At 41.5% G+C, this 17,909-nt stretch overlaps 1 protein-coding gene across 2 annotated transcripts in view; it reads left to right on the top strand.

Annotated features, from left to right (window-relative positions):
* Positions 1 to 17,443, top strand: part of LOC139301877 (disheveled-associated activator of morphogenesis 1-like) — a 44,732-nt gene extending 27,289 nt beyond the window's left edge. The window contains exons 3-26 of one of the 2 annotated variants that reach the window (XM_070925362.1): positions 248 to 337; positions 4,207 to 4,278; positions 4,601 to 4,695; positions 5,167 to 5,500; positions 5,609 to 5,719; positions 5,863 to 5,966; positions 6,227 to 6,293; positions 6,407 to 6,524; positions 7,353 to 7,491; positions 7,728 to 7,786; positions 7,906 to 8,093; positions 8,686 to 8,997; positions 9,075 to 9,182; positions 10,113 to 10,142; positions 10,487 to 10,584; positions 10,697 to 10,781; positions 11,544 to 11,650; positions 12,402 to 12,490; positions 12,740 to 12,908; positions 13,138 to 13,245; positions 13,351 to 13,411; positions 13,539 to 13,670; positions 14,913 to 15,083; positions 15,980 to 17,443. In XM_070925362.1, the coding sequence (XP_070781463.1) occupies positions 248 to 337; positions 4,207 to 4,278; positions 4,601 to 4,695; positions 5,167 to 5,500; positions 5,609 to 5,719; positions 5,863 to 5,966; positions 6,227 to 6,293; positions 6,407 to 6,524; positions 7,353 to 7,491; positions 7,728 to 7,786; positions 7,906 to 8,093; positions 8,686 to 8,997; positions 9,075 to 9,182; positions 10,113 to 10,142; positions 10,487 to 10,584; positions 10,697 to 10,781; positions 11,544 to 11,650; positions 12,402 to 12,490; positions 12,740 to 12,908; positions 13,138 to 13,245; positions 13,351 to 13,411; positions 13,539 to 13,670; positions 14,913 to 15,083; positions 15,980 to 16,192 (3,060 nt within the window). In that variant the 3' untranslated portion in view covers positions 16,193 to 17,443. The remainder of the gene's footprint in view (positions 1 to 247; positions 338 to 4,206; positions 4,279 to 4,600; positions 4,696 to 5,166; positions 5,501 to 5,608; positions 5,720 to 5,862; positions 5,967 to 6,226; positions 6,294 to 6,406; positions 6,525 to 7,352; positions 7,492 to 7,727; positions 7,787 to 7,905; positions 8,094 to 8,685; positions 8,998 to 9,074; positions 9,183 to 10,112; positions 10,143 to 10,486; positions 10,585 to 10,696; positions 10,782 to 11,543; positions 11,651 to 12,401; positions 12,491 to 12,739; positions 12,909 to 13,137; positions 13,246 to 13,350; positions 13,412 to 13,538; positions 13,671 to 14,912; positions 15,084 to 15,979) is intronic. The other variant, XM_070925363.1, reaches the window with a different exon arrangement.
* Positions 17,444 to 17,909: the final 466 nt, after the last annotated feature.

Raw genomic sequence — 17,909 nt, 5'->3', positions numbered from 1 at the left:
TACGGTGATATCTCACTGATCATAATGACATTAGAGCAAAGGGAGCTCTGGTGCAACTACTCCTGGCACAGGTTTTTGTTTTGGGGGAAAAACAGAATTGATTTATGTGGATATTTTTAAATTTGAAGTGTGATGGTTTGATAGCTTGGTAGTCTGTGAACTATGTTTTGAGAATGATGCTCTCTTTTTAATCAGTGAATATTATCTTCTCCACCCTCCTCACCAAAATGTCTTAACCTCTTCGCAGGATGAGCTGGACCTTACAGAGAAACACAGGGAAGCCATGTTTGCCCTGCCTGCAGAGAAGAAATGGCAAATCTACTGCAGCAAAAAGAAGGTAAAAGACTCTCACTGTGCTTTATGTCAAATTCCACATCAGCATCCACAAGCTTGCTATCGACTGGCTGCTTTTGCTGCATAATATCTGCAAATGTCCGAGCTGCCAAGTTTGTATAATACCTGAGGCTGTGGTTGTTTCTTGAAGTCTCTGCACTGGACCTCCTGCACCTGGTATTACTGGTATCAATAACATTTTGGCTAGAGAGATGAGCTTCAAAAGCCCTGCTCAGTAGGTCAGAGAGAAACATTTTAGTAGCAAACAGCACATTTACTTATGCAGCCAATGCAAATGATAGAAAACCATTAGTAGTCATCATGCTCACAAAACAGTATAAACTACCTATAATGTACTGTAATGGAAGGCAAACATATAATATGCCGAGAAATACCTAAACGCTTCAAACATACCACTCCAGTACCACCAAGCGTACTTTCTAATAACTTTATTCCCCAGTCTGTTTTGTATCTCTTCAATTACAGTCACTTTCCTCACAACTACATAATAAGTCTGTACTTAAGTGGATGTTACACAAGGTGGATATAAAAATAGGCATGTGTAGAGGGAGTAAGACAAAAGCTAAATTCAGCCTTTTCCATTAGATAATCCACCAACAGAGAAGGCAGTGTCAGGAATGACTAAAATAGTACTAGAAACATATTGCAAGATTGAATTAAAAAGTAGTATCTTGTTTCAAAGGGTGTGTTTTCTCCTGGACTATAAGGTTCTCATCTCATTGTGTGACTGTCCTCCCCGATTCAAAAACAAAGGAGCTTGGCACATTTCCTTTTTAAGGAAGATTTTTTTAATCATGCGGTTTCTCTTTTTAGATCATTCACCTGTCCCATCAAAGCATTTATGTAGCCATAACATACTCTACCACTGTGTGACAGTGTCATATTTCATTATGTCTTCATGATAAAAGGACTGTCAGCTGTTCCTCTTTTCCCTGTGTATGAATTCCTCCTCTGCATGCAGGAAAATGCCTGCTTTAGTTTAGATCAACTGGAATTGAGCTTTCCAGCTACCACTGAATGTACCCTCGCGTTTTTACAGCAGTGCTTCTCAAGGCCACAGGTATGAGTGTGTAGGATATCCTGTCCTGACTGATATGCAGACAGCGCATACAGATTTATTCATCTTTTCCTACAGCCAGTTGCAAACTGGAGGCGAGGAGTATTGGGATTTAGTGTGATGGATGGATAGTTTGCACGTCAGTGTACATTCAAGGTCTGCAGAAAACACAGCTGCTGAAAGGCATGCCATAAGTGCAATAGTGCAAAAACCTTTCATGCATGCAAAGTATTGCACTGGTTGCGATTATGTTAATCAAATATAAGGGATTTTGATTTTTTTATGTAGTTTGAAAAAATGATATATTCTGTGCTTTTCATCCCTTTGTGTGTTGTTTAAATTGAGCCCAGAGAGTTTCAATATGAATGGAGTCACCTCCTCTCATCACTGGTCATGAGCATGTACCATATGTCATACCATATCCGGTCCTGACAGGCACTCAATATATGACCTTTTGGTTTGACATTAGATGTCTTCAAATATGTTGGACCATCCAAACAAACTCCCAGTCTTTATGCTAAGCAAAGCTAACTGGCTTAGCTGTAGCTTCATATTTACCACACAGACATGACAGTGGTATTGATCTTCTCAGCTAACTCTCAGGACACAAGCGAATAAGCACATTTTCCAAAAAACAAAACAAAACAGCCATTCTTTCTTTTATTTTTCAGCATTGAGTCAGTTAATATGACAAGATGCCACATCACAAGCCATGATGAATTATACCTTTTCGGCTGAAAACTGATTTTGTATTGATGCACTTATTGCTTACTTTGGCTGCACACAGCGTCCACTAGCCAGCAGCAGCAAGGCGAGTGATAGAGAAGAGGTAGTGGAAATGGAAACAGCACGGTGTTTGCTCCCGTTTCTACTGTGTCCCAATTAGTGACCTCATTAGGAGTAGTCCCGGGGCCCAAAGTAGCCTCATAAGGCATTTGAAAATAAACCCCAAAACGTTGCTCTGCCTCTGTTCAGCTTTCCAGAGATCGTCAGCATCGACCTGCAGAGGGGGGGGGGGGGGGGGCGGGCGACAGAAAGACGTCAATATTGCTGAATCAGCAGTAGGCCCTGGCCCCGACCCAGACAGATACAAACTTACCATCTGAGCTCAGAGAGGAAGGGTGTGTGTGTATGTGTGTGTGAGTGTGGGTGTGTGTGGAGAAAAGAGGCAAAGGAAGCGGTCGGCTGTCCAAGGCAAACAGGAAGGCTTCACTTCCACAGGTGCAGCTTTTGTGTGTGAGACGTTGGGGGATGATAAGGAGGAAGGTGGGGTCATTATCAGGGCGCCTGTGATGAGGGTGCTCTTTTTCGCCAGTCATTTCTTGGCTTCAGAAGCCGGGTAGAGATAAGTCAGTCAAAGCAGCAAAGCTTTAGCTGTTTGGTTTGGCCAGGCACCTGAGCTGATGAAATCATGCTGCAGAGAATCAATCTTCTTCCTCCTTCTTGTCAGCTCTGTTCGAGGCTACATCATCTGCCAAGAAGCAGATTTACTGATCTGGTTGTTAGCAGAGATTTTGCAGTTAGGTTTCAAATTTCATCAAAAAATAAAAAAAATCCTTTAATTTCTGAGAGGACAGAGCTGTAACTTCTCTTTAAAGCAGACTGTCCTTTCATAGGACATAACTGAGATTGATTCCTGTTTTCAAATGTGTCTTTGATCTTTACTTTCTCAAATGGGGAAGAAAATAAACTCCCAGAAATACCCTCCCCCCTTTTCTCTCATCATGACCCTAAATAAACTGGAGACATCTCCGTGTTTGAAGAGTGCTGACTTAGGAGTGGAAAGATGAACTCTTTAAGATGCAGAAGGAAGTGGTCCCTCCTCTAATGGACTGAACTTCTTCCAGCACCCGCCTGGTCAAGCTGGCACCGGTCTTGAGTGGAACAGCAGGATCAGACCTTCCTGTCACTGCATGATCCCTGCAGACCCGCCAAGGCCCGCAGTTTCTGCCAGAGCAGCCAAGTCTCTGCAGGCCGCTTTATTAACTGATGCCCAATTAGTTTCTGATGGTCACAGCTCGCTTGTGCTTAATGGAGCGATAGTTAAAATGAAAGCCGGGGGGCCTTTTATGTACAAGCCAAGTTCACGGTCAAGTCATTTTCTCCTCAGTGTTTTCCCTTGAGTTAGAAAATTAAATCATCTGAGAAATGTCTTGCAGTTATTTATTTTTTTCACTTGTAATACAAACGTGCCTGTCAGGAGATTAATCTCAGCATAAGTCAAGGCCATGTCCTTAATCCACAGTTTTAACATTCATTTGCTAATCTCAAGATTTTCTCAAGCAGCTGTGCTCCCCTTTCCGCACTTCTCACTGCCTCCTGAAACTCAGTGAAGCGCTTGATGATAGAATGGGCTGGATAACTGTGTCGTCCTACTTTGAGTTCCTGCTCCATTTTTGGCCTTTGGCTATTTATGCCCCGGACCTTCTGTTGTCCGCGTGTTTGTTTCTGTTTGTATGTTTCATGTCAAATTTCAAAGCCAATTGATCTGAAAAATGATGGACTGAAGTTCCATCTGGTTTGCAGATCCACTTTTGATGTATTCAAACATGCGACATGAACCAAATAACAACTCGTCCCCTCATGTGACTTTCTGAAGTATTTCCTTCAAGACCAAGTTCTTATGTAACATTTTTAAATTCCAATCACTCCCAGTTAATCATGAGCCAAACACATTTTTTTCTAATAAACTTATCTAATTTTCTTTTTTATCATTGTGTGACATTCCTTAAAAGCAAATTCTGCCTGGATCTCTGCACAGCATCATTCATTCTCTGTTATTCTCTGTTTTTCAGGAACAAGAAGAAAACAAAAGCGCAACTAGTTGGCCAGAATACTACATTGATCAGCTCAATTCAATGGCAGCTGTAAGTAATAACATTAACTTTATGTATTCTTTGGATATAAAAATGGTTACAAAATAGTCCTGGAAGAAGAACCCGTCCTCTGTTGCTCTTCTTGAGGTTTTTTTTCCTCATTAAAGAGTTTTTCCTTATCCTTAAAGCCCTCTGACAAATCTGTGATTCTGGGCTGTATAACTAACTAACTAAATAAAGCTAGTAGTGAGCCAAGAAATAATATGCTTTTTAATTCAAAGGCAGATTTTTCCTTCCATTCTAATAGGAACATAACAAAACAATTTCATTAAATTATATAGTACTGTAATTGTTTAATCTTGTTGTTGAACAGAGAAAGACACTCCTCGCTCTGGAGAAAGAAGACGAGGAAGAGAGGAACAAAACCATAGAGAGCTTGAAGACGGCTCTGAGGACGCAACCAATGAGGTGGACAAATACTTCCCTCATCTCACTCTGTCCCGTCTTTTTTTTTTTATCCCCTCCCTTTCCTTTACATATAATGTCATCTATCATCACATCTCCTTTCATTTAACCTCCTCTCACCTTGTCTGTCACTCCTTTCAGTTCCTCACAACAGTATGTAAATGTGTCCTTTAAGAATTGAACACCTATAAAGGTCACTGCAGTTGTTGGTTAAAGAATTTTTCCTTGGCGTGAACATACATTAAAGGAGACTAGGGAAACATTTGCTTTCCATTTCGGGAACCGGAGCTTCACTGCACTTTGAAAGCAAATGTGCTGAGTTACTTATTACATTTACTGAAGATGATTCAGTTATAGGACAAGCAAATAGAGGCTGGACAAGTGGACTTATATAAACATACACACATTTGGCTATTTGGCATGTGAGCTTTATTCCAGGACATTTTGTAATTCTATTTACTGATCCCCTCTCAGGTTTGTGACTCGGTTTATCGACCTGGACGGCCTGACATGCATCCTAAACTTCCTGAAGAGCATGGACTATGAGACCACAGAATCACAGATCCACACATCTCTGATCGGCTGCATCAAAGCTCTGATGAACAACTCGCAGGGCCGCGCCCACGTCCTCTCTCACTCCGAGAGCATCAACATCATCGCTCAGAGCCTGGCCACGGAGAACATCAAGACCAAGGTGGCAGTGTTGGAAATCATGGGAGCCGTGTGCCTGGTGCCGGGTGGGCACAAAAAAATCCTTGAGGCCATGCTGCACTACCAACGCTTCGCCTGCGAGAGAACGCGATTTCAGGTGAGTGCACAGTCTTGTGGGTTTAAATCTTTTGCAGACAGATAAAGTCATTTAAAAGTAACACTGTGCAGAGATATTTAACGCCTGTAATGACCTGTCATCCCTCAGACACTTATAAACGATCTGGACCGGAGTACGGGGCGATACAGAGATGAGGTCAACCTGAAAACAGCCATCATGTCCTTTATAAATGCTGTGCTGAGTCAAGGCGCTGGAGAGGTGAATTATGTACATTAGACAGTTTTTGTGCTCCCTTTCACACTAGAAGGTCACCATGTCCCTTGGCCACTCATTCAAGACACTCTTTAAAACTGTGTTTGCATCCTTTGTTGCTGCTAATTCATTATTTTGTTCAAATATAGACAAGTTTGGAATTCCGTATCCACCTACGATATGAGTTTCTCATGTTGGGGATCCAACCTGTGATCGATAAGCTACGTTCTCATGAAAACTCCACATTAGACAGGTGAGATGGAACAGAAAGAAAAGGTGCTATCTCAATCCTGAAAGTAATTTTGAAAGAAATCAGTGTTAGTTGACCAGAAGATGAACAGCATGAAATCAAAGAAATAAGGGATTAGTTTGGTCTAAGAGTTAGATTCAGAAAATGTTTTTTTGAACTTACAAATTGTTAAAGCCTTTTTGGTCACGCATAAAAACAGTATATAAGTGCATCACATTTACAGGCTGCCTCTCTAATCTAGTCTCTTCCTCTCACCCTCTCAGGCATTTAGACTACTTTGAGATGCTGCGGAACGAGGATGAGCTGGCTTTGTCAAAACGCTTTGAGTCGGTAAGAGGGGGAAAAAAGATAATTTCCTGACTTTATTCTCGCATTATTTGTGACTATAAAATATTTAGCAGGAGATATTCACGGGGCTGCTGTTTTTGCTTCTCCTCTTCCAGGTACATATAGACACAAAAAGTGCCACCCAAGTTTTTGATCTCATCCGTAAGAAGATGAACCACACCGATGCATACCCGCACTTTATGTCTGTCCTGCATCACTGTCTTCTCATGCCACGTGAGTGTTTCTTTAAATTGCTCATTACTGGGCTGCAAACTATAGAACATGTTTGGACAAATACTATCACAAAGAATTACAGTTCAAAATCTTTAATGTGTATGTGTCGTATTACTCCCACAACATACACAGTATATCTGGATCTTCTGGTTTCTGGCCAAAAAGATAAGGATGTTGACTTTGTCCAGATTAGTCAGTCCAGAAATTGGATAAGCACATTACCAGCCAAACTGAATATTCTACTTCCTCGAAGCACCAGAGTCTGTTGCTTGCTAATATTTATTTTTGTCACCCTATTTTTTCTGCAACAAATGCATCAAGTCTGATTACAGCTTTCCCACATCATTTGACTTGAAAACAAAGAGCCACCAAACAGCTGCAGTATCCTTTTTCTTTAAAGTTACCGTCGCCTCCGCGTGGCTTTCTAATGAAACCCCCCTCAGTTACTTTTCTGAGGCAGTAAGAGTGTAATTATAAAGCGCAAGCTTGGTACTTAAATAGATGGAGGAATATAAAAATTATATATACATACACTGAACATGATGTGATGCATTGAACATTTATCCAATACCCAATCAGTAACAAATACATGTGTCACCTTGTTGTAACCTGTAATTATGCTGCTTCTCTTTGGCTCGTCACTGTAATTTTGGAAAATGCCTTGACACATCGTTCCACTGTTTCATCATAATGAAACAGCCACTGTGGATCCAAATTAAATCTGTGCTTTCTGAGATACTAATGGAGATACTAATCCTAATCACTGAGGTGAATAATAACACTCAGGCCAGCAGGCTAATGGGATGCTCTCTCTCTCTCTCTCCTCAGACAAGAGGAGTGGTAACACGGTGCAGTACTGGCTGCTGTTGGATCGTATCGTCCAGCAGATGGTGTTGCAGAATGACAAAGGTCACGACCCCGACGTCACACCACTGGAGAATTTTAACGTGAAGAACGTCGTCCGGATGTGAGTCCTCTGATTTCCCCTGAACAGACTGACACATGAATGAGTACATGGAACAGATTACTTGGCTGCCAGACTGAAGAATGGAGAACAGTGTTGTGTTTCCTGAGAAGTTGAAAAGCCATGTGCTCAACAGTGTTGGCTCAAAGTAGCTTCCCTTTTTAAAGTTCAGAAAAACAATCACTGGGGTTGTTCCATGTAGACACTGTAGTTAATTGTGTGTGTCATCCTCTCTGCAGGCTGGTGAATGAAAATGAGGTCAAACAGTGGAAAGAGCAGGCAGAGAAAATGAGAAAAGGTGTGTATGATTATAAATGACATACCTGAAATAGAATAAGTTTGTTAAAGGTGGTTGCCAATTAAAATCATGTTTTTAGTAAAGTGATGAACACATATCGCTGTGACCTCCCATCACAGAGCAGCACGAGTTGCAGCAGAAGTTTGAGAAGAAGGAGCGAGAATGTGATGCAAAGACTCAGGAGAAAGAGGACATGATGCAGACGCTCAACAAGATGAAAGAGAAGCTGGAAAAGGAGAGCACCGAGCACAAGAATGTCAAACAGCAAGTGGCCGAACTCACTGCCCGACTGCATGAACTCAGCACTGTACGTGGTCCTTTATGTAACACTTTATCACAATTACCCCTTACTGTTATTATGTCATGACCAGAGTTACTCATCAATGACATTTTTGATTGAAGATTTTGACACCTAAAATATATATTAAGAAAGATGAATGTGTTTGAGCAAAGAGGAATTTAATGCAAGTTTAAGAAATAAAAGAATAAGCACCCACATAACATGAAATAGTAATTCATTAAAAAAACATGTACAGTGGTTCCCATCTTTTTTTAAATGACCCCTCGTCACAGATTGTTTCCTTTGAAGGATTTTACAAGCCTGAAGAGGAGAAAGTTTGCAGTATTTTAATAAGAAACAAAACAAAAAGATTTTTTTCTTTCTTTAATCATCTTCTGACCCCTTCTTTAATCAGGTTCTCAACCTGTGGGGTCAGGCTGCTTTATGTCCTAGAACAGGGACATAAAGCAGCCTAAGGGATTTGTACAGAAACATAAAATATTGAATTCTTTAGTTTAAAGAATAAGGCTGCTGATGTTCTATATTTTTTTTATGTTCAGCAAATCCCATGAAAGCCTGCAGCATTTTAAATCTCCCCGGTGTTATACTCTCCCTGCAGAGACAGGCAGCTGTTGTTCCTGGAGGCCCTCCCCTCACCCCCGGTCCCCCCGGTGGCCCTCTGCCTCCTCCACCCACGCCAGCTTTTGGAGGTATGTGCCCACCTCCCCCGCCGCCCGCTCCTGGGAGCATGATGCCTCCTCCGCCTCCCCCACCTCCTCCTCCAGGTGGACCCCCGCCTCCTCCCGGACGCCCACCCATCGGAGGCATCCCTCCCCCGCCAGGAGCACCCCTAGGTCCATCCCTGAAGATAAAGAACATTCCCCAGCCATCCAATGCGCTCAAATCCTTCAACTGGTCCAAGCTAGCTGAGGTGAGAACAGTCGAGTGAATATATTGATGCTTTGTGTTAAGATACGGGATAAAAATATCTTATCCTCCCCTGTGCAGAATAAACTGGAGGGCACTGTGTGGATGGAGGTGGATGACGCCAAGGTTTTCAAAATCCTGGATCTGGAAGACATTGAAAAGACCTTCTCAGCCTATCAGAGACAGCAGGTACTGAGGCAGATGCAGTTCATCTCTCCAACTCCAAATGTCGCCGTCTAGTGTCAGAGAGAGGGACGGGGGGGGCAGATCGGTTGGGTGGGATGGGTGGCCGAGGACTCAGCCTGGCTTGCATTGCTGTTTTGCAACTTCTGATTTCTCAAGCAAAGTTGGAGAATGGAGAAGGGGAGAGGTCAGATCATTTACAACAAAACTAAAGTCTGCCTGAAGTAGAGAAAAGTAAAAGGGAGAAATTGATAGATTTTATTAGATGCAAAACTTTCATGCTTGAATCATCTTAAATGCTGTCTTACATTTGACTGGAATGCAGTTTTTGTTTGTGGTTTTGATAATTTTTCCAAATGTGATTGACAATGCATGAATGAGCTACTCAGAATCGGCTATTTTCTTCTTGTGCCTTTAGTTTGCAATTCTTTTAGTTGCTTTATAATCAGTAGTGTCTTTATTAGTTGTACGGAGGAGAATGAGCATGTCTTTTCAAAGTTCAAGATGTCAGCAGGCACTTTTTTCCATCTAAACCCAACCAGTGTTCAAACATGACCATCAGCATGTCCAACACACATAATAAGAAAAATAAAATTAAAAAAACACAAATGAATTAACTGCAAGTGGAAGTTTAGGACTTAGAATTTAGATCCTCTGTGTCGGCCTGATTAGTGTAAACAGGTGACAAAATAAAAACTAGACACACTCGACAGATTTCTTATGTGCGCAGCATGTGAACTATAAGCACGCATTGATCGACCGAGCTACCACACGTCTCACTTCCGCTCCCTTCATTACTAGTGGATCCATCGTCATCCGAGTGCTGAATGAGCTTTGATTCATTTTGCTGTTTGTTTTTATGGGCTGCAATCACGTAACTGCTTTACTTATTCTAATGAGTGCTTACATCTTCCCTGCTTCTTGCCTGCATTTTAGGACTTCTTTATGATCAATAACAGCAAACAGGTGAGTGCACTTACAGTACAGTAGATGTACAGTCTGGTATTTTTGTCGCTCCTGGTGGATTCAATCAGACTTATATGTTATATGTCACGTCCTGTTGTACTTTCAGCTACATCTTCTTACTTAATGTGTCCAACAGACCTGTGAGACTTTTGTTCAGAGTCAGCTGCCTTTTACGTGTGTCATGTTTGCATGTACTCATGAATGTGTGTTTGTACTATTGTCTCTTGTTTGGGATTTTAGGGCATGTGTCACTGTTGTGTGTGTGTGTGTCTTTAACTAAAACTAACTTGTATATGTTAAAATAGCCTGTTGCACTTTTAAACTCTTCTTCACTTTGCTTGCAGAAAGAGGCAGAGGACGACACGCTGAGCTCTAAAAAAGTCAAGGAGCTGTCAGTCATTGATGGCCGTCGAGCTCAAAACTGCAACATCCTTCTGTCGCGGTAGGTTGATTAAATCATCATAACACATATTTAAAAAAAAAACATTACTGGACACATTGCAGGTTGTGAGATATTTTATATTTTTAATGGACTCTTCTGTTGTGTGTTGTAGGCTGAAGCTTTCAAATGAGGAGATGAAGAGAGCCATTCTAACGATGGACGAACAGGAGGACCTTCCCAAAGACATGCTGGAGCAGGTACGTCATCAGGCTCCCAGCAGTGCTTCCTCTGCTGCTGCCTCTGAGAAACCTGGTTATTGTGGGGTAAGGGGTTAGAGAAACCTGATTCCCCCAGGTATATTTTCTCATGGAGATCTTGCATGTGCAGGAGAAAGACTGTCTGCAGACAGGGAAAGTATCTGTGAAAGCTGGTCAGCAGGAAGAAGGGAAAGATCATAAAGTAGTGATACATCATCTTATTCAAAACAACTCAATCCAAAACTGAAATCAACACAAAGAAGCCTCTAGAAGTCTAAATAAGATGGTTTCTACTGTTGAGATTTGACTATTTTCTAAATTCAGACACACACACAAACACACAAACTACAATAAATCAGGTTAGGGTTAGTACTCACTACTACAGTTAAAATTCCAAAAATAAGGTAGGGGAGAAATGTACTACAGTGCATGTGTAACCTTAGCAACAGCACTTGAAGAATCAAATGTGCTTTCATTTAGTGACTGGGTGTTTGCCATTCTCTGTAGAGTGAAGTAATGCATCGCAAAAATGTGTGCTAAGTGACATTGAGTTATAAATCTGACAACAGTATATTTTGTTAAGGAACAGTTTCATACTTTTGCATTGATGAGAGACGGTGAGACGCAGTAGCAGAGATTCAGCCCTGTTCATCTACCAGTATATGGAAAAATGTTTTGCTTTAATAGACTGAGACATCATGATAAATCCCTCCGCTGTCTTTAACCGATGAATAAGTAAAGAGTTTTTTCCTGCCCCATCAGCTGCTGAAGTTTGTCCCAGAGAAGAGCGACGTGGATCTTCTGGAGGAGCACAAACATGAGCTCGACCGAATGGCAAAACCCGACCGCTTCCTCTATGAGATGAGCAGGTACTTTACTCATGAGGTTTTTCTTTCTCATGTGCTACCTTTTTAATTCTGTATTAAACAGGTACTCACCTCAGACCTGCCAGCTTCAGGTCAGCGCAGCACTCTGCAGCTCAGATCTGCTGATAAACAATAGCTATTGTTTCCTTTTAGTCAGAGCAGATAAATGAAATGACACATGGGTTTCTACTTAGCAGGGAACAATAGCTGTGTGTGTGGGTGAATCACTATTTCTAAATTGTGCTGGTGAATAAATGAGTCCGTAATGTAATAACAGTATTTGTGTTGGAGTTTTGTAAACAAGGTCCTGTAAGATGAAAGAACAAAGGAAAGGTGACACAACTGAGAAACTAAAGTAGCTGACACTCCTACAGTATAGTGACAATAGAAACATACATGTCAGTTAAATGCAGTTGTTTTGTTTTGTTTTTAATGATTTAATGTATTTTTTTGTATTTGACGTTTACTCAGTACAGATTGGACTGGGGGACAGATGTCACTGTGGCATTCATTAGCTGCAGAGTCAGTGGTTTATAAGCTGAAATCAAAAACGCTGCCAAAAATAAGCTTCATTACCACAACTAAAACTTTATATGTGCCATTTACTAAGCACACACATGGCCTGCTTCATTCTGCTCAAGCACAATGCCACGACTGTGGCTTTTGTCTAAATTTGTGGATTTCCCTGTTTATAATTTATTATTTTTGTCTATTTTCGTCCTCGTCTGACATGCATTTTCCATCTCCTGTCCAGAATAAACCACTACCAGCAGAGGCTGCAGTCTTTATACTTCAAAAAGAAGTTTGCAGAGAGGATAGCTGAGATCAAACCCAAAGTTGAAGGTGGGAAAAGTCTCATATTCAATTCATTTTACCATGGGAAGCTATTTATATTTAGTAAGAAAACTATATTCATCTACCCATGCATCTCTGTAGCCATCCCTGATGGCCTCTGAAATTCTAATGTTGAATACTTTTACCTTTTTATATTTGACAAACTAATGATGTGCCAGCTGCTGAAGTCTAAAAATATATCAGTCGGGCACCTTTTATTTAGTAATCATTCATTGTCTTTATGTTTTCATGTCTCAGCTCTGACCAAGGCGTCTAAGGAGATTTTACACAGCAGAAACCTGAAGCAGCTGTTGGAGGTGGTGCTGGCCTTTGGAAACTTCATGAACAAGGGTCAGAGGGGGAACGCTTATGGCTTCAAGGTGTCTTCACTCAACAAGATCGCTGATACCAAATCCAGTATTGACAAGTAAGAACATTTTTCAATTGTAATATCAAAACTTTCAGGATGTAGCAGAAAGAACGGCATGAAATGTATACAAGTCACATCTGGAACAGGGAATGTGATACTTGTGAAACTCCATATGGTTATTCATATCAGAACCTGCATAATAAAAGCAATATATTGCACATTTGACACGCTCACTGCCTTGAAGGTTGGTTCACCTCAGTGTGTCTGTGCGTCTCTGTGTTTGCAGAAACATCACTCTCCTGCACTACCTGATCACCATCCTGGAGAAGAAATACCCCAAAGTCCTGATGTTCCAGGAGGACCTGCAGAGTCTCTCAGAGGCAGCCAAAGTCAAGTAGGTGGTGCTGTGAAGAACCTGCTGCCTGACTTACTTCTGCTTCTCTCTCAAAATCCATCCTTTGCACTTTATACTAAACGTTTCTCTTTTCTTTCCCTGCAGCATGACTGAGCTGGAAAAAGATATTGGCAACCTGCGCAGCGGCTTGAAAAGTGTCGAGAGCGTGAGTCACACAGATCTATGAGATAACACGTGTTATGTTGTTGGTCATGCAGTTATACATTGTTTAGCGGAGGTGCTCTCCTTTGTTTTTCCCTCAATTTCCTCTCCTGGATCATTTTCACTCGTAGGAGCTGGAATACCAGAAGAAGCGGCCGCAGGAGCTGGGCGACAAGTTTGTGTCAGTGGTGAGTCAGTTCATCACTGTGGCCAGCTTCAGCTTCTCCGATGTGGAGGACTCTCTCACTGAGGCCAAGGAACTGGTAAGTAATCGCCGCTGTACGTTCTCTGCAGAAAACTGTGTTTGAGCAGCCTGGACAGCAACACTATCACTTGTAGACACAAACGCTGAAAGCTTGCATCCCATTTCCTCTCCGAGCAGCTGTTTCTACACGCCTTGTTGACCTCATCAGTCACCTCTGTAGGAAAGCTAACAGCAGGAGTGAAGTGTTTCAGCTTCCTGCCGCAGCACCGCTCACGCTTTATTAGTCAGCCTGCTCGTTGCCATGTGTGCAGGTCGAGAGAGAAACCAGGAACAGAGGGTTAGATATTATTTGAGACCATTATGTTCAGCTTTGTTTGTACCTGCCAACCGAACATGTCATTCTGTGAATCCTTTTATCAGACTTACCGTTACATTTTAGTGTGGACTAAAGCAAAAGAAACAAAGCTGGATTTTGCAGCCATTTTAGGTGAAATGGGCTTTTTACTACTAGAAACCTGAGAATATTCACCTTTCAAGAGAGCCTGACACTCTGAAGTTAGATTTATGTGTCTCTCCACATTTATTAGTGCAACATTGAGAGCTCAGCTGGTCACATGGCAACCATTAGTTTCTGTGAATCATTGACAGTGTCCCACAGTTAAATATTTGAGTGTTTACAGTGACAGAGAACAGGCTGACCCTTTAAACAGCTCCCTGCATCTGGTTTGTATGTATGTGAGCATATAATGAAATTGTTGCAGTACACCAGGATGTAAACATTTTAGGCATTTTTGTCACAGAAATCATGTCTCGTTGGTCCCTGTTGTGAGGAAGTAAAAAACATTTAAATGCACTGCACACTCAGAAAAACAACCTCATCATTTAAGTAAGTTAAATGCACCTTTGCTCAACTTGATAGAGTTTGGACAGAGCTGCTGTTAACATACACATCTCAGAAGGTATGTTTTCAACATGATCTCACATCTGGATGTTCTCCTTTTTAACTTACTGTGAAAAACACTCAACAAACACGTTGCCTTAATTTGGGCTCTGGCTCCAGTCTCTGGCCTCAGCTGTAATCAGTAGCCGGTCAGATCTGGGTTAACACGGGCTTCAAAGCCCGACTACTCGGTACCCTGCTCTCATTTCAAAGAGCTGAGACCTAACGAGTCTTCTATAAAACAGTCAAAGATGGAGTAAAACATGGTTCTACTGTGTCCTGCTGTAAATCTAATCCCATGTGCCCCTCCCTGTGTGCCCCCCCCACCCCCCGTGTGCCCCCTTCTCTTTGGTCCCACAGTTCCTGAGGGCAGTAAAGCACTTTGGCGAGGATGCCAATAAGATGCAACCAGATGAGTTCTTTGGCATCTTTGACCAGTTCCTGCAGTCATTCGCTGAGGCTCAGCAGGAGAACGAGAACATGCGAAAACGCAAAGAGGAGGAGGAGCGCAGGGCCAAAATGGAAGCTCAGGTAGGTTATCGTTTCCATATGATCCTTGATGAAAAGAACTACAGCTGTTATAAAATACTTATGTGTATAATCTGAAATACTGTAGAAAATAAAACAATGTAATCCCATTCCTTTTGTCCTAATGATGAGGAAGTATATGTTTATGTCCTTCATTAGACCAGCAAACTCAGACTGAGGACATTGTGAATACATTGTTGGCGTCTTAAACTCCTAGCCTATCAGGAGGCCCTGTTGATGTCTTTAAAGCAACTGGCTCTTCTTGTGAAACTGAGGGAAAGTCAATTTGCTGTTATCTTGTAATATCCACTTGTGGCCACTGTTCAGAGAAAGTTACAAAGAATAGTTAAAAGAATAGTTGAGTGAATTTTGGGAAATATGTTTATTAGCTTTCTCTGGTGTTAGATGACAAGATCGATACTGCTCTCACATCTGTCCTTTCAATATAAAGTTGCAGCCAGCAGCCGGTTAGCTTAGTGCAAATACTGGAAACAAGGTGAAACGGCTAGCCTGGCTCTGTCTGTAGGTAACAAAATGCACCTACTAGCATCTCTAAGGCTCACTAATTATCACGTTATATCTTGTTTGTTTAATCGGTACAAATCTGAAGTGTAAAAACAGCAATTTGTGAGCCCAGCCAAGAAATAGCTTTTGAGATGTGGACAGATTTTGTTACCTTTGGACAGAGCCATGCTAGCTGTTTCTAGTCTTTGTGCTAAGCTAAGCTAACCGGCTGCTGACTGTAGCTTCATATTTAACTCACAGATTTGAGAGTGGTATCTGCTCAGTTATCTCTTGGCAAGGAAGCAAATAAGTGTATTTTCGATAATGTCAGACTATTTCTTTGATGCAAAGGTTAATACATTTTTTAATATAAAATAATGTTTATTTCTCACCAGTTGAAAGAGCAGCGAGAGAAGGAGCGGAAGGCCCGAAAAGCGAAGGCAAACGGGGAGGACGATGGCGGCGAGTTTGATGATTTGGTGTCAGCGCTGAGATCAGGCGAGGTCTTCGACAAGGACTTGTCCAAGATGAAACGCAACCGCAAGCGCATTAACAACCAGACCACAGACTCGAGCAGAGAGCGACCGGTCACAAAGCTCAACTTCTAAGCGTGGTTGAGGTCATCATCCTTGCCCCTCCCCCGACTCATCATTAGTTTTCTTTGGGTCGAACTGACATACACATTCCTCTGCACACTCCTCTATTCCCACCCAGCTCGGCTTCATCGTTGCAGAGCCACACACAGCACAACATGTTCAGACCTTTCATCCTCAGAGAGTTTGATGTTATAACGGAGCAGAAGCCAAAAGTTGTTATTAACGACCAAATCAGATCATTCCCGCTGGAGGATCAGTTTGGTCAAATGAAATGTTTTAAGTTGTCGCGCAGGAGCAGATTGTTTTTCCCCGCTGGAGAAAAGTTTCCTTCCAGGCATAAGATATGCTCACGGCTGTTTGATGGGAACCGTTCTGTGCTGTTTTTGTACGTCAGAGTCTATGCACAGAGTGAAATGTGCAGCTAGTACAGTCCTTTAGGGCTCGATGCTCGATCCAAACAGGAAGATGATTCCATTAAAAAACACAAGGGGCCATTTTTTATGGACTGATTTCATAGATTGAGAGGGGCTGCTTTCACATGCCTGAATTGTTCAAGAGATCCTTTTTGGAGAAAGACTGAATCTGAACTTCCCCTCAACGCTGCCGCTCTCTTGCAGTCAGAACCATTGCAGGACTGAAACGCTGACTTGTTAGACAGACGTGGTTGCGACCGCAAGTGACGCAGCTGAGAAGCAGAGGTTTCTTTTCTATTCATTGTTATTGACGTGCAGCATTTATATATCTGATCACTGTATGTTTTATTTGAACTTTTTCCCTGTTAAGAGCTGGCCTTAACTCTGTTGATTTTAATTGTTGAGTGGGGACTCTCAAAGGCCTGGGCCTAATCTGCAATTTCTCTATGTCATAGATTACATATATCTATATATAAGGTTGTTACACATGCACATATAAATTCATAGTGACTATGCTAAATGCCATTAAAACCATACCCAATCGATGCAATACACCTGTTTTTCCCCTCTGAAGGGAGTGCCCTCCTTTTAAGTTTTTATTATGTTTTCTGTACACTGTCTGGATTTACACTGCAGAGAAACAAAACTTTCATTTTAAAGTCTGCGTGATCCACATGTGATGTTTTCATTCTTGTAGAAAACATCACATGTGGACTTGGATTTGATTTCAATTTGTCCCGTCAGCTGTGTGAATCCATCCAGTGTCGAAGACCAACATTGGACTTTTATAATTTAAATATTGCCTTCCATTGTACAACGACCTGAAGATAATAAATGGGAGTAAACACTGTTTTTGTATTTAGTTAACACTCACATGCACTTGAGTAAAAAGTCATTTATTACCACCCCGACCCTGAATAGGAATAAGTGGACATGACCCTGACAGCAGCCAGGCTCTTGGTTCCCTCTAGTGGCCAGTAACCACTAATGAACAGAACCGCTTTTTGGAATTACCTTAAGACAGTCATACCCTGTTCACTGGTTAATAGCTCAGTAACTTAATTAATTAAATAATTTATTGATTATTATAACCTTGAAGTCAAATATCACAATGCAGTATAAAGAATATTTTAGTCAGCCTGGATTTGTTGTGTCATGGCTCTAAATTGTGTGAATTTTCTGCACTGCAGTAAGTTTTTTTTTTTCTTCTTAAAAATGTCTTTAGGATAACAGCCAGTTTCAGATCACATCCTTTACTTTACTATTTACATTGCTGACATATTGGTTGATGACTAGGTAATTAATATTTCTTAAAC

This window comes from Enoplosus armatus, chromosome 19 (genome assembly GCF_043641665.1).
Source record: "Enoplosus armatus isolate fEnoArm2 chromosome 19, fEnoArm2.hap1, whole genome shotgun sequence".
Classification (NCBI taxonomy): Eukaryota; Metazoa; Chordata; class Actinopteri; order Centrarchiformes; family Enoplosidae; genus Enoplosus; species Enoplosus armatus.
Note: the sequence above shows the minus strand (reverse complement) of the source record. Positions and strands in the feature narration are given on the sequence as shown.